The sequence below is a fragment of the Cuculus canorus genome, chromosome 20 (genome assembly GCF_017976375.1).
Source record: "Cuculus canorus isolate bCucCan1 chromosome 20, bCucCan1.pri, whole genome shotgun sequence".
In the NCBI taxonomy this organism is placed as follows: Eukaryota; Metazoa; Chordata; class Aves; order Cuculiformes; family Cuculidae; genus Cuculus; species Cuculus canorus.
The window spans coordinates 8,101,792-8,117,412 of NC_071420.1; the positions used below are offsets into that span (position 1 = coordinate 8,101,792).

The 15,621-nt window shown below is 50.2% G+C and overlaps 1 protein-coding gene across 1 annotated transcript in view; it reads right to left on the bottom strand.

Moving 5' to 3' along the window:
* Positions 1–5,305: 5,305 nt before the first annotated feature.
* The window catches only part of MYBBP1A (MYB binding protein 1a), a 59,119-nt gene continuing 48,803 nt past the window's right edge, over positions 5,306–15,621 (bottom strand). The window contains exons 25-27 of the mRNA XM_054085195.1: positions 9,360–9,461; positions 8,193–8,317; positions 5,306–6,241 (exon numbers count right to left, since the gene is read on the bottom strand). Of these exons, the coding sequence (XP_053941170.1) occupies positions 5,731–6,241; positions 8,193–8,317; positions 9,360–9,461 (738 nt within the window). The 3' untranslated portion in view covers positions 5,306–5,730. The remainder of the gene's footprint in view (positions 6,242–8,192; positions 8,318–9,359; positions 9,462–15,621) is intronic.

The window sequence follows — 15,621 nt, forward strand, 5'->3', positions numbered from 1 at the left end:
TTCTCCATTTGCTTTATTGTTTGGTAAACCAGCACTTACAATCACTTTTGCTACGTGATGTACGGGAGTATACAATGTATTTTCTTGTTATACAAGGGAGGAGTATAAAATAGTTTTCTGATTTCTTTCAGAACCAAATGACTATTTTATTTTTTAAGAGCAATTGATTGTGAATCTCAGAGTATAAAAAAAAAAGATAAGCCAAATATATACCTTTATGTAAATTAAGAAATAAAAGTATTTAAAGCATACCTCCTGGCTTCCTTTCCTGTGTCAGCTCTTGCTCCGGTTGCGCGGTCCCGTGGTTGATGTCTGCAGGGCTGCTCCCTGGGACAAAGCTGCTCTGAGCATCACCAGCCACACAGCTCCTGCCAGGACCAATGAGCCTTCCTGGACACCAACCTGCCTGGAGCTCACTTAGAAAGCAATACCACGAGATGGGATGGTCAGAGGGAGCAGAGGGGTGGGAGGCAACAGCCTCCTTTTCCCTCGGAGTTGGCTGTCTGGATCCAGCCCCAGATCACAGCAGCAGGGGAAGGAGCCAGCGGTGGGCACGGAAGCTCCATCCTCTTCCAGACTCTCAGTGCACAGCAATGACACACGAGAGCAAAGAGTTCTGACTGATGAAATGGCTCATGTGTTGCTTAAACAATCAACCCTGATAGCCTGTTGGCAGTGCATCTCAAAGCTTTCAGCTTAATCAGACTATGTAAATGACTTGATTAAGCATAACTTTATAAATTCTTATGTCCCAGCAAATAAGCATTTGAAGCTCAGCAGCTTTAGGTTGTGATAGGCCTCAAGCTGCACCAGGGCAGGTTTGGATTGGAAATTAGGAAAAATTTCTTTACCAAAAGAGTGGTGAAGGCCTCACAGAGGCTCCCAGGGCAATGGCGGTCTCATCCCTGGAGAGGTTCAAAAAATGTGTAGATGTGAGACATGGTGGTGTTGGGCCGACAGTTGGACTGACAGTTGGGCCAGACTGGTTCTGGGAGTTGCAGAGAGCAATGAGGTCTCCCGTCAGGCTCCTCTTCTCCAGGCTAAACAGCTCCAGGTCCCTCAGCGGCTCCCAGAACCCCTGGGCTCCGGACCTTTTCCCAGCTCTGTTCCCTTCTCTGGATGCGCTCCAGCCCCTCAATGTCCTTCCTGTAGCGAAGGGCCCAAAACCGACCCCAGGATTTGAGCTGCATCCTCACCAGTACCGAGTCCAGGTTACAATCCCTGCCCTGGTCCTGCTGGGCACACCATGGCTGATCCAAGCCAGGAGGCTATTGGCCACCTGGGCCACTGCTGGCTCATGTTCAGCTCCTGTCAACCAGCACCCCCAGGTCCTTTCCTGCTGGGCAGCTTTCCAGCTGCTCTTCCCCAAGTCTGGAGCAGCACGGGGTTGTTGTGCCTAAAGGTTAAGACTCAGCCCTTGGCCTCGTTGAACCCCATACAATTTACCTGTGCCCATGGCACCAGCCTGCCCAGAGCCCAACAAGCAGCCTGACTGCCCTGCACAGACCAGCCAGCCTCATCCCAGCCTTTACGCCCTCTCCAAATCCTCCAACAGCAATTCCACGCTGCAGTTCTAGGCAGTAAGGAGAGTCCTAGCACACCTTGAGAGCCAACAGTTATTGCTTCAGTTAAAACAGTGTGCAGCCTTCCCAGAAGCAGCAGGCACCAGACTGGCTTTCCCAGACTCCCTGATCTCTGCCTGGGACAGTGGCCAGTCCCCCGCAGAGGAGCTCCCCTGGCTCGCAGCCCCAGGGCCCACGGCTGTTCTCTTGCATTCAGAAGAACCCCTGAGCTCTTATCACTGCCAAGGAGTGCTTGAGCCCAGGACAGCTGAAAAGAAAAGGCTTCATTAAAAATCAAAGCGTGCTCTATCCCCTAAAGGTCCAGTGACAGACAGGACATGAAATCAAGCAAAATGAAACCTTTGCGATTGTTAAAAGGCACAAATAAGTGCCAGTGAAACATGATTTGGCTTATTGGATTAGTGGTTCTTCTCTATAAACTGTACATCAAAGCCAGTTACCAAAGTACACTCAACTCACACAATGCCTCGCAGCTTTCCTGCTCCCTTTCCCCTCGACCGAACGCACACGCGAGCACAGCAGCCTCCGTGCCGGCAGGCAGGTCAAAGCCTCCTCTCCAGCTTAGCGGCTGATAGCAGCCACCACCCAGTTGCCGTCCCCATGAGCAACAACAGGTGGCATGGCTTTGGGCTTGTGCTTTGACCTTCACAGAATCCTAGAATCTGCAGGTTGGAAAAGACCTCTTGGATCGGGATCAACCATTCCTCTCTGCTGCTAAACCATATCCCTGAGCACCTCGTCTACCCATCTTTTAAACACCTCCAAGGATGGGGACTCCACCCCCTCCCTGGGCAGCCTCTGCCACTGCCCCATGACCCTTTCTGTGAAAGATTTCTTCCCGATATCCAGTCTGAACCTCCCCTGGCGCAGCTTGAGGCCATTCCCCCTCATCCTATCCCCTGACACTTGGGAGAAGAGCCCAACGCCCTCCTCCCTACACCCTCCTTTCAGGCAGTTGTAGAGAGCAATGAGGTCTCCCCTCAGCCTCCTCTTCTCCAGGCCTGGGAGTAGGCTCACATTCCCACAGGAGAGTGAGGTGCCATCATCCAAACTGGAGAGCCTGGTACGGCCCTGGCACTGCTCCAGGCTGCTCGCAGCCCTGCTGACGTGAGCACCAAGCTCAGCTCCTACAACACCATCAAGCTGCCACCCTGCTGCTCACCTAGAGAGACAGCCCAGCAGGCTCTAACAACATCTTCTCGCTCCCAATGCGCCCACAGACCCGTGTGCTCACCTTGCTTCCCACCCACCACACCTGCATGCTGTTTCTCCTCCAATTCTCCAAAGTCCCAGAGTGTCCTACAGGCACAGAAAGAAAGAAAGAAGCAGTTTGTGAAGACAGTGTTCAGATTTGAACCCCCTGCTCCCCTTCAGAGCATCTCCAGATCATTAACCACAGCTGCCCCCAGCCTGCTGGCCTCTTCTTTGCTGCATTTGCATAATATACGAAAAGTCATCACTCGGGAGACATCTGGAGGGGCTTAGCTGGGATTGGGATTTTAATAAGGCAATAAGCCAGCTTTTGGCACCAAATGGCAGAGGCAGGGCAGCAACCCCAGTGCCAACAGTCCTTTTGCTGGGAGAGAAGATTGGCAACAGCAATAAAGGCTCTGAGCAACCCGATGGAGCTAAAGATGTCCCTGCTCCTGCAGGGGGGTGGAACTAGATGACCTGTGAAGGTCCCTTCCAACCCAAAGCGCTCTATAATTCTATGAATTGCCAGTACCTCCTGGCTGGGAATAAAGACTTGCAGCTCTTCCACAAGCTGCAATAGCAGCAATTCCACTCAAGACCCTACAATAACCTTCAGATTAATAGGTGGCTTGGAAGAAAAGGTCTCACAGCCTTAAATTGCCCAGAACTGGTTGATGGTTGAGGTGAGGAAATACCAAAGGTGAAAGCACCACAGAAATGTGAACACGAGCCACTTCACTGACGGTCTGACCTGCGTTGCCATGACCTGCAGCCTAAGCCTCCATCCTACCCGGGGACCAGCAGCTTCCTGCAACCCTGCTGAGGCTGGAAGCCAACAGTTGGTGAGCACGGGCAAAAGAAGAGCTCCTCTTCACACGCTAAAGGGACGTGGCATCCTTGCAGAGCCCCCCGTCACCTCCAGAAGGGTGCAGCTCCGCTCCACCTACCCCTCCTCATCTCCAGGACAGACACGGGCTGCATCCTCCAAGGCAACAACAAAGCGCTCCTCAGTTCTGCCTCCCTCGAGTGCCAGACGAAGCCAGCTGTGAAGGCAGGAGGCAAAAGGCAGGGAAAGAACGGACATTCTCTGCTGACTCCTGCCAGTGGGTGGCCACAGTGACTCCAGCCCTCACCCACTGCCAAGAGGAGCCAGCGCACTCCTTGGGATGCGCAGCAGACCAAGCAGGATCACTGCGCCCACCCAGGGCTCTGCGATCAGACGTGTTTGCGTCACCACCAGCAGCTGCCTCCCAGGGAGTTTTATGCCAATTGAGACAAGATTAATTACAAAGACAGAGAAATAGCCATAGGCAAACACAGCCCTTTGCAGCTCTTCTCACTGCCTCCAAAAGCAACACGACATCCTCAGTGCCCTTATCTATGTCTAGTGGTACAGACCCATCCGTGGGATGAGAAGCTGAAGGCACAGCCCTGCTCCAGGGCCCTTTGAGAGCCAAAGGCTCAGCAGAACAGCCCCGCTCCGAGGCCCTTCACGCTGCCAGCCACTGCCTACTTCTGACAGGAGCCGACACTGAACTCCTCTGCAGGAGGAAGGAGCTCCCAGGGCTTCACGGGGACCACTCCCTCGGATGCCGGGACAGGAGTCAGGGCTTGCCACCTGCCCACACCTTCCAGCCTGCAGGAGCAGAGCAGTCACCAGGCTGGAATGGGGGAAGGTGGAAGGAGGCTATAGAGGCAACTACAATGTGAGGAGGGTTTCAGACTCTGAGACTCGGCTTTTCACAAGAAACAGGTCCCCAACACATAGGAGAATCTGGTCCAAGGGGTGGTGGCATGCACGGAACGGTGGGGTTGGAAGCGACCTCTGGAGCTCATCCAGTCCAGCACCTTGCTACAGCAGGTTCACCTCCAGCAGGCTGCACAGCAGTATGTCCAAGCAGGTCTGAATGTCTCCAGAGAAGGAGATTTCACAGCCTCCCTGGGCAGCCTGTTCCAGTGCTCTGTCACCCTCACAGGAAAGCTTTTCCTTATGTTAAGATGGAACTTCCTGTGCTCCAGTTTGTGCCCACTGCCCCTTGTCCTGTCACCAGGCACCTCTGAACAGAGTCTGGCCCCATCCTCTTGACACCCACCCCTTAGATATTCTTAAGCATTGATGAGGTCCCCTCTCAGCCTTCTCTTCCCCAGGCTGAACAGACCCAGGTCTCTCAACCTCACCCCACTGGAGAGATTCTGGCATTCAGGAGCCTGGAGATAAATACGCAGATGTAATTCCAAGCAGCCACCTTCACAGCCTGTTGTGAGCCTGGTGGTAACAGGTTCCTTGCGTGGCTGCACAGAGCTGCTGGCCTGGCAGAGCAGCAAATCAATCGGCCCTTCCCGTTGTTTCACTGCTTTATTGATGTCCATGGTGCAGCCACAGGGGCCATCGCTCCTCCTGCACCCAGCAGCAAAAAGGAAAGAGAGTCAGATCCTGGTAGTTACCGACGACACTTGAGTGGCCAAATTGGATTTATTTGACCCTGTAATACGCACATGCATTTAACTCCAGGCTTTTAAAAGAGCTGGCATCTCCCAGACTGGAAAAGCTGTGAGTGCTGTGCAGCCGGGGCAGGACAGAAATGTGCCTTTAGGGGTCACCTGAGAAGCTCCCACAGGCCTTGACCACACGACTCGGCAGTGCCAGCACACCTACCACAGCCACCCAGAAATCCAAACAAGCCTTCGCTTCTGCCTTGGGAAAACATGGAGACAGAGTCTGTGCTCCCAAGCACAGGCTGTTTGGCACTGCCAGAGAAGGGAGAGTGACCTCCTGATGCTCCCTGTGCTCAAGGTGAACTCTCCACACAATTCAGACAAGCAGCTTTAGGGCTCAGCATCACGGAAGGTTTATTTAAAGGTAGGGAGGACATAAAAACTATAGTTATAAAAGATATTAAAACAGTCCTCTGAGCCACACTAGCCGTGCCAGGCCTGGGCAAGTCCATGGAATTTACTCCTGCAGCACTGGAGTTTTCTTCTCTTTTCTTTTCTTCTTGGCTTTGCCCTGCTTCTGCTGAGTCTCCTGGCTGTCACTTCCCTTGGTTTTCTTTGCAGCTGGACCTGGCTCGGCTTCATTGCCTACATCACATTTTCTTTTTCTGTTCACATTCTTCTTTCTTTTCTTCTTCTTCTTCTTGGCAGCCACAGCATCTCCTCCATTAACAGCTTCCGTCCCGCTCTCTGCCTTCGCCACTCCGTTCTCCCTGACCCCTCTGTTCTGCTTCTTGTGTTTGCTGCTACCAGGCACAAGGCCTTTCTTCTGCTTGGGGGTTTCTGTTCCTAGCTCCTCTGGGGCTGCTGGTTCTCCATCTTCAGGAGCTTCTGGTGCTGCCCCATTCTCCTGGATACCTTTCTTGCGATTCTTGCGTTTCTTGGTCGCTGGCAGGAAGCCTTTCTTTTTCCGCTTAAGGGACTCTGCTTCCTGTGCTGGCTTATTGGCCGTCTTCTCTTTCTTGGGCTTCCTGCAGAGAGAGCGCCAAAAATCTAGAGCAACTTAAGTTTACAACCAAGGAGCAGCGTGATCCATGCTACAGGCAGCCCACAAACAGGCAGAAGCACAAATAAAGTGCAGGAAGCGCAAGCATGCTGCAAGGCTGAGCGTTATCATGGAGGTGGCCCTCAGCCTGCACAGGGACTGGTTAAATGAGCAGCAGGAGCTGGACCAGAACTCAAGAAGGCACGTGGAGACTTGAAGAATCCCTATTCCACAGGCCAGATAACACTATACTCACCGCCCTCTTGAACACTCCGTGGCCCTGTGAAGGCTGAGACACTGTCTGTCCAAGGTGACAACCCCAGCAAGGCCTTCCCTGTGCTAACAATCCCAAGAGCTCTTTGACCCACCAGAACCCCAGGAGACCATTCCAGTCCCATGTGGGCAGTCTTTGCATGCATGCGAGACAGCCACGGCTGCTGCTGGGCTCCAACAGAGTCTGCCAGCAGCTTCACCACCATCCAGTCTGCTCTGCACCAGCTCAGTCCCCAGAGAGGAAACCTGAAAAGGAACCAGGCTTGAATTCTGTGGCCTGGTTTTCAACATGAAGTTTTCAAAGAGTTTGTCAAGCTGCATCTCTTCAGGGTGGAAAAACGCTGTCCTGAAAGCCTGATGCTAGCGCTTGCCTCTCAATACCTCCACCAGGATCCTGTGGACAAACCACGTCTGCTGTAGACTTGTTCCAGTTCACCCGCACAAAGATCTCTGTGTGATGCAGCGAGATGGCACCGAAAGGGACCGCAGGCTGCACCCCAAACCCTCACCCCTTCCTCAGACAGTGTGCACAAGCTCAGCGCTTCCTACATTAGCGATCCCCCTCCAACCACAGTCCCTCCTAGCTCCTAAACCAGGTCTTATCCTCGTGCCAGCCGTGGCAGTACGATGCCAAGAGACCTCTGCGAGCCTGAAAAAGGGCCTGAGGCTGTGCCACAGCGCTGGGTGAAGCCACTGTGTCCTGCAAGCCTGTCCAGCCTTTAGAAGGGGCCACAGCAACAGCTTCAGCTGCCTTGTACGAGTCCTCCCTGCCTGTGAGCCCTCTTGCAGGGAGCCACATGCAAGTATTTCCCTCAGAGCCTCCTGCTGGGCTGCAATACCGCAGACCAAGCCACCCACACACTGGGACCACAGCTCCCAGTCAAAAGCAGGGGACCCAGCACTCCCTCATGCTGCTTGTCTCTCTAAATACTGCCAGCAGGAAGGGGAAGCAACAGTTCTGACTGCAAGCTATTGGAGGAAAAGATCCTACATGGTTTTTTCCCCCTGAAGCAAAAGTCAAATCCAGCTGCCATTTAACACAGGAGCACTGAAGCATAAACACTCAATGCTCCCCAGCTTTCAGAGCTGCAACACATCCACTCAAGCATCAGGCTAGGGATCCAGACTCCAAGGAGACCAAAGAAAAAATCACTGGATAGGACTGAAGTCCTGGCATGTATTCTCTGGTATCCAGTCACTTCCCAGGAGAGCTGCTCCCTCCCTCCAGCCTCACATTTGCAGAATCAATCCCCAGTGATGTGGTAGGAGCTTTGTGACTCATCCTCGCCTAGAAATTCCTCTGCAACTTTGGTGATGGCTCTTAAACCATGGCACCACATAGGACCACCGAGCACAGGCACTGTATCCTTGATCAGCTGGCAAGACATGATCAGGTATCAGACATGCCATACAATTGTTTGGCATCAAGAACCAATGCCAAGCATGTAAGCACCTGGAACAATGAGCCTAGCATTGTTCCAAACAAGCACACCAACAAGCATTTCAACCTCACCAACCCAGCAGCTCCATTCAACTCAAACTCCAGCCTGAGCTCAGTGCCTCGACTTCCTTTCTCTTCCTACTTCCCCACATGAATTAAGACAAGCAGAACAGGCAGTTGTCCCCCAGGCAAGCCAAGAAGCCAGAGTGCCAAGCATACATACGTATAATTCAGCCAGCGCATGACGTTCCAGTAGAGAGAGTCGAGACGCGCTGAACTCCCAATGCCTTCTGCCTGGTTCAGAGCTACCAGCACTTTGTCCAACTCCGTCAAATTCACACGAAGCTTCTGCAAGAGGCAAGTACAGACCATCTGCCGAGTGAACTGCTGCCCTGAGCCCATTTGCAACACCACCTCAATTCGGGGGCTAAAATTGGCGAGTCGTGACAGGGCATGAGGTACAGGCTTCACTGCAATACTGGTTCTCTAGCATGAGGGGCATGAGTCTAGCAGCTAGAATTGTACATGCAGATAAGGGTCTGGAAGGTCCTTTGGTCTTCTTTCCTCTTTAGTCCATGGCTGGGAGCAGGGAGAAGAAGACACATGACCACATACCTATCTAAAAGAAAAGCAGGAGCCTTTTCAGTCTGGTTTCCAAAAGACGCGATCATGTTGCCTCTGGCTGCGTCTTCCATTACCCACTGGATAATTTCAATAAACCAGACTGAAAGAGGTGTCTCAAAGGCTAATTCAGACCCTACACAAGAGCCTTGCAAATAATCTCTCCTCCGCCTACTTTCCTATTAGGTCTTCATAAAGAACCAAGCTGTGGTGTGAGCTCAGTGCTTCTCAGCAGGAAACCAGGCTTCAGCGATTCTGCTGTTTGTGGTATTTTGCTCCACTAAATAAGACCATGTTGAAGACTTATTTTGTCACCTAGAGAAAATCCTCTCACAATCAAAAAAAGTCATTTTTCATTAAGGAAAACAAAGCTCCAGAACAAAGCTCCTGGATAAGTGTTAAGTTTCTGGAGTTCAGTGCAGAGGACAGCACAATCATCTGGGACAAAACCTGGCTCATCCTCACCAACCCCAAGCTGTATTGCTGCTGATAAGAAAGAAGATGCCACATGCATTTGTAGAACAGTGAACAAATCCTTCAACAAGCTCTAGGAGATCAGCTCACAAGGGCTATGGATCGCTCCTTCCAACATGAGGGCTTTTCTGTCCTCAAATCCAGCTAGGCATTCCCTCCAGGGGTACCATCAGTAAGAAATGAGGTGGGAGGCAGCAACGGAGCATTCTCAAAGTAAAAGCCGAGTGTGACATTTGAAAGAGGCCTTGGTGATATTCAGAACAGCCATTTGCCACACATTGGGTCACACACTCACCTGTTCTGTCACAGTTTTGAGGAGGATGTTCAACAGCTCCAAGTTCTTGGCAACTTTCTCTTTGTCAGCCTTCAGGATACGCTTGTCAAGCGCTTTCAAACTCTGCAAATTAAGTGGGGAGATGGAGAAGGAACACACATTAAACTGGGAAGCAAATGACTTCTCAGGAGAACGCAGAAAATTAGTCACAATTGGTCAGATTAATCAGTCACCCAAGTAAATCTGGAACACAAACCCCGCCAAACGCTGGGAATGCTCAGGAAGGCCCGTGGTGGAAGCTGCTGACACCCAGGTCAATTAAGAAGCAACAGGACAAAATAAGAACAAGCACAATGCAAAGGCAAAACTTGGCTGCTCTCCCCAGTTTCTGTGTTAAAGCAGAACTGAAGACACGTTGCTACCTTCTGGAGAAAAAGAGGAAAGACAATATCCATCCCTGCCTTGGAAAGGCCAGGAGGCTGTCAGACAACAGGCTCACCTGAGGGACAACAGCTACTCAGCTGCAGAAGCTGGGATTTACAAGTAAAGCAGTAATGAAAAAGTCCATTAACAGTTACGCCTCAGAAATCCCAGTGGCCGGCGCTGCACCAGGGCCTGTCAATCAGGCTTAAATTCACCGAAATCACTGAGAGAAAAATCTCATCTCTTTGTGTTCCCTTTATGTACTGCAGGGTTTCTGAGACACTGAAAGGCCTGGCTTAGAGGAAAATCACTCCAACGATAGGTCAAATGAAAGCCAGAGTTATTTACAAGTGGAGGAGGGCAGAAAATAGCAATAAAAAGGCAGCTGGATCAAAGAGGCAGCCGAGGGGCTCGGGGGCACTGATCTCTGCCTGCAGCTGGGCCTCGCAGCCCTGCTTACATGGTCGCTTTCTTCCCCAATTTATTTCTGTGCGCATGCACACATCGCAGCAAGCCCCTCGGCTTACACTCACGTGAGACAGGATTTGCAGGGACAATCTTATTGCAGACAGCAGCCTGCCTCACCGCAGCCCGCTTCTCTGGAGGAGGCTGCACTTAGAACCATAGAATCGTTAAGGTTGGAAAAGACTTCTAAGCTCATCCAGTCCAACCGTCAGCCCAACCCCATCGTGTCTGCTAAACCGTGTACTGAAGTGCCACAGCCAAACATTTTAACCCCTCCAGGGATGGAGACTCCCCTGGGCAGCCTCTGCCAGGGCTTCACCACTCTTTAGTAATGACATTTTTCCTACTATCCAATCTAACCCTCCGCTGATGCAACTTGAGGCCATTCCTTCTCGTCCTATCGCTTGTTCTTTGGGAGAAATGAGCAGCACGCGCTTCACCACAACCTCCTTTCCAGGAGCTACAGAGAGCGATGAGGTGTCCCCTCAGCCTCCTCCTCTCCAGGCTAAACAGCCTCAGGTCCCTCAGCTGCTCCCACAACCCTTGTGCTCCTGCTCAGCTCTGTTCCCTTTCTAGATGCGCTCCAGCAACTCAATGTCCTTCTTGGGGGGCCCAAAACTGAACAAGGTGTGAATATAGGCTGACGATCCCTTCCCAGCTCCTGCTGGCCACACCATGGCTGATCCAAACCGGGATGCTGTTGGCCTTCTTGGCCACCTGGGCACTCCTTGGCCAAGCCTGCTTTTGCTTGGAGTTCAAACATCTCAACCCAGGCAATGGGCAAGGTCCACCCCAGCCTCAGTACCCTCAGAGCCCGAGGCAACACACATGGCTGATAAGTCATTGCACCAAACCGTCCCCAGCCCAGCCGTGGAGGTCACAGTTCTCCAGGAGACACAATCTCTCCCATCAGACCATCTATTGCTTTCGTTCCATTTATACAGAACATAATTTTAAGGACTCTGAGCAAACTCTTTTCCATTTATATCAGCATAAAGCTGACAAATAAAGTAAAAATTCTCGGAGCAACAGAAAGAAGTAAGAAATGTATCCCCTAAAGCAAGCTTGTTCTTCACAACAGAAAAATAACAATGGACAGCAAGAGCGTAAGGAAAACTTTCAGCAGAAAAGGGGGGAGAACAGACAACAGGAAGAGCAGAGCTATTTGCTATCTGTACAATCTTTTATAGTGATAAAGACACAGACATTTCCTCACTGGGATGGTCCACTCCAGCCCTGTATCAGAGAGCCGCCAGGTTCTGCTGGTTGGAATTCATGCCGCAACTTCATCTGCCTATCAATAACTTGCTAATTACTCTCTCCTGATACAGATAGATGCGCTGCAACTCTATTCCAGAGCTGTCATTAACCTACAAGGTCACAAAATTCAATAGCTCTAAAGTCTCCCAGGTAAAACAAGAAACAATATATAAAGTGGGTGATTAAAATCCTCAAAAGTATCTTCAAATGCAGGATATCACACCCCAAGGGCCACGCACACTCCATTTATTAGGCTTACCACAATAAATAATAATGATAATAACAATAATCAAATCCATTTTGAAAACAAAACAGCTCGATTTGCATAAAAATTTTCTTTGCAATTTGAAGAACAAGATATTGCCAGGCTAACAGTCACTACCTGTGCTTAAGGCAGCTTTCAGAGAGGCTATTGAGTCGAGATCCCTGTTTTGCTAAGTTGTCTGCAGTTCACAGTGAGAGAAAATCAGTATGGATTGTCAGCTCTTCAGGACAAGAGGAATCAAAGCAGGGCTGTGAGAAGGAACCGTAGAGCAAGAGCCATAGCGAAGATGACTGTCATTTCATCTTTTTTAATACACAAACATTTTGGAATTAAGAGGTGTTAGAAATAAATTGCATTTTCTCTTCACTTTAGATGTAGGTGACTGCATTTAAATCATGTTGTTTGACTCTGCTCTTGCCGCCATCCCTACCTCCCAGAATTGCCCTGATGCTTTGAAAAGCTTGAAACGAATCCTGCTGCAGTGAAGAGAGAAGACATACAGCTCTGAACAACACCTGTGGGGCTGCTTTTCAGATGTCTGCAAGCAGTTTTCAGGGCAGTTTTCAGGCACTTGGGAAATTGGGATGCATAACTTATTTAGGATGCCCAACCAAATCCATGCAGACCCGCAGAACAACACGGGTGGCTCACCCAGGTGGAGATGGAAGATATCACTGGTCTAGCTATGTCATCAGACTCAGGATCTATATGAAAAGCAGTGTTTTGCATGAGTCTAGAAACACAAGCACAGTTCCAGCAGCACAAATAGCCAAAAGCAATCCAGTACAATTTAGGTGCTCTGCAAACAAATAGCTCCCTACTGAAATGGATGCTCTCAGAGACAGGAAGGAAAAATGAAGAGATCGAGGGTGGGTGGAGAAGTCAAAGGAGCAGCAGATTAATTCCTGCAGAATGTTTCTCTAGTCCAGAAGCAGAATGGATTGGCTTCAACAAATCTGGATTCAGTAATGTCTTACTATTACTCAATACATGGTTTTCCCTTTCCCTTCTGCTACAAAAGGTGTAAAAGCAATCTACTCCTAAGAGCACAAAACCACTAGAGCCTCTGTACGTGGCACGGTTGAGATAGTCAAGCCTCCTTAAAGACTTCAGTCCAACTCCTGCTCATCTCAGGGTCACTTATCCCAACCTCATCCCCTCTGCTTCAGTACTTCCCCAAGAAGCATTACATGAGATGGTATCTTCTCACTCCCATCCTCCTGCAGCAGGGAAGGTACATGGTGGAGCATTTGCTTCAGTTGAGTTTGTGTTAGAGTGCAACATCAATCCTAAACGTGCTGCGCTCTAATTAAGCAAAAGAAGCTGACTTTGGGCTGGGGCTGCTGGCAAACCTTGGGGAACTGCTCCCAGAGAATGAAACCCTAAGTCTTTTCAATGAGAACTAGGTCCAAACCTCAAAAGCAGCTTCCCCAAGTATTTGTCATAAATTCTTACTACGTAAGGCACTGACTGTTGTCTGTACACGGGTTTGCACAGCAGACTGCTTTGGTCTGCTCCCTCGCTCAGCCATCTGAAAGATGCAATTCGCACTGCCACCCCGATTGTGTAGGTCAATCATTTCACAAGCCTACCACGATTTAATTTGGGGAATGCATAAAATACAAACACAAAATTAAAGCAAAAGCTATTCTGTAACAGATGGCAAACTGCAACACGCAGCAAAGACGCCTCAAAAAGTGAAGCAGTATTTCAGGCATCTGCAGCATCCTTAGGAGAGCCTCAAACCCCAATTAGATCGCAAAAGACCTGCACAAGGCTGCCAAGCATCTCCATTTTACATAGCAAGGCTGAGGCCCAAAGCAGCGGTTTCGCTTCTAGCTATGCTAGAGGTCAGTGGTGGAGTGAAGTGAAACCCAGAAGAACTTGTTTCACCACCTCTTCTATGATCCTCTGCCCTGTGCTGTTGAGAAGGCACCCAACTCTCCCTTCTCTGCCCTCTGAAAGCATTACTAAAACAAAGCCTCACATAACCCAGCCACTCAGCACTAAGAGCAGCAAGACTATGTGGTTTATACTCAACAGCCACACTCACATCGCTTGCTGATGATGTTCTTTTTCTCCCATTTTCTGCTTTTCTTATTCTGCTCCTTCAGAACAGATAGTTCCACTTTACAGGGAGTCTCGGTTCCAGTTACAGCTCAGTCATACCTGTGGTGGTTAATCACGCCTGCATATCTGAGCTGTCAGCAGATCTGGGCAGGTCATTTGCAGAAGGGAAAAATATGGAGACGGTTTCCACAGCCGGAACTCCCATCTCATCTCAAGCCAATGCAGCAATGCAGCTCCTGCCTCGCCCTACATGGATTCAGCTGGCAGAGAGTTTTCTCTTGTTATGCCAAACACTGCTTCCAAAAGCCTCTGGCTGTTTCTGGTAGATGACACCGCTAGATCCAAAGTTCTCTGCTTCCAGAATTTCTACAAGGAGAAGAGCACAGCCCCAGCATCCTATCAGTCAGTGCTATTTCTTATATTCCTAATTCCTGTAGAACACATGGAGGTATCCCAGTCACCGCAGGATCCAACCTTCATTCCACTTCTCATTGCACTTCACTGCCTTCCTTCATCTTCAACACAAAGGATAAACCAAGCTTGTCCTAGCGCGCAGGCAGCGAATACCTGTAGTAATTCAGTCACACAAGCACAGCAGCAGCTGGCAGTCAGTTAACCAACTCCATCCCTCAGCTTCCCAGGTAGGATTTTAGTTTAAGTGCCACCAAAACCTGCAATACAGCAAAAAGTGGTGCATGTGCATCTAGAGCCAAAGGCAGCATCCGAGCCGCTGCCCAGCTTTCCCCTGCAAGCTCTTACACAGAGCCAGGCAATGCCTCCCATCACAGACACCTACAATCCCAGCCTGCCTGCACCTCTTCCCTCTCTCAGGCGCTACTGCGGGGCCACGCAGCCCACACTTCCAAGACACAGCAGTAACTCCAGAGCTAACAAGAGTGTTCTGCTACCAAGAGATGAGCACATTTCCAAGCTGGGAATTTGAGCACCATTTAATATTTATGCATTCCCAGCATGTCCTGCAGCCTATTTCGTTGTTCAAAACAAACAGCCTTTCACCTCCGTGGGATCAGCCCGACAGATCCATCACTGCTCCGTGAGCTGGAGAAACTGGGCCAACCTGCATTCTTTCCGCACGCTGCGCTGTCTCCATCCTTCCCCCTCCTCCCCCATAAAAGATTTGATGCTGATGGATAAATGTGCAGATTCATGGCAGGATATGGTGCCAAGTGTCTTCTGCAAAACACATCCCTCCACTCACCCAGCACAACCTCACCCTCTGGCACAGCCCAAGGCTGTGAAGGTCAACTCTCTTGTCCAGCAGCTGACAGTTTAGCAAAATTTCCACCTTCCTGTACGTCGACAGGCACAATGGGAAAGCACGGAAGAGATCTGATCTCAGGAATCACACTGACTGCTTTGCCCTAGCTCCATGCCATATTCTAGGTCCCAGAACAAAGATACAACCCAGCATTTTGCTTCTGGCTCACATCCTTGTGGTGGAATCACAGCCAGAGGGGCTCCAGGAAGTGGGTCTGGGACCCTACGAGCACATGGCCATCACCTGAGCCAAAGAAGAAGACTTCATAGAATCAAAGAATGGTTTATTTTGGAATGAACTTTAAAGCCCATCCAGTTCCAACAGTGCCACAGTCACGGACACCTCCCACTGGATCAGGGGCTCCCGAGGAGGAAAGAAAGCACTGACAACCCCTCTAAGTTTCTGGAGACTGAAATATAAATGTTCAACACCTTTTTTGTTGCATCTCCAGCAGAAATAAATCAGCGGGAAATGCTCATAAAAGAAAAGGAATCGCCAAGCTCCTGTTCCGCCCTGACCAA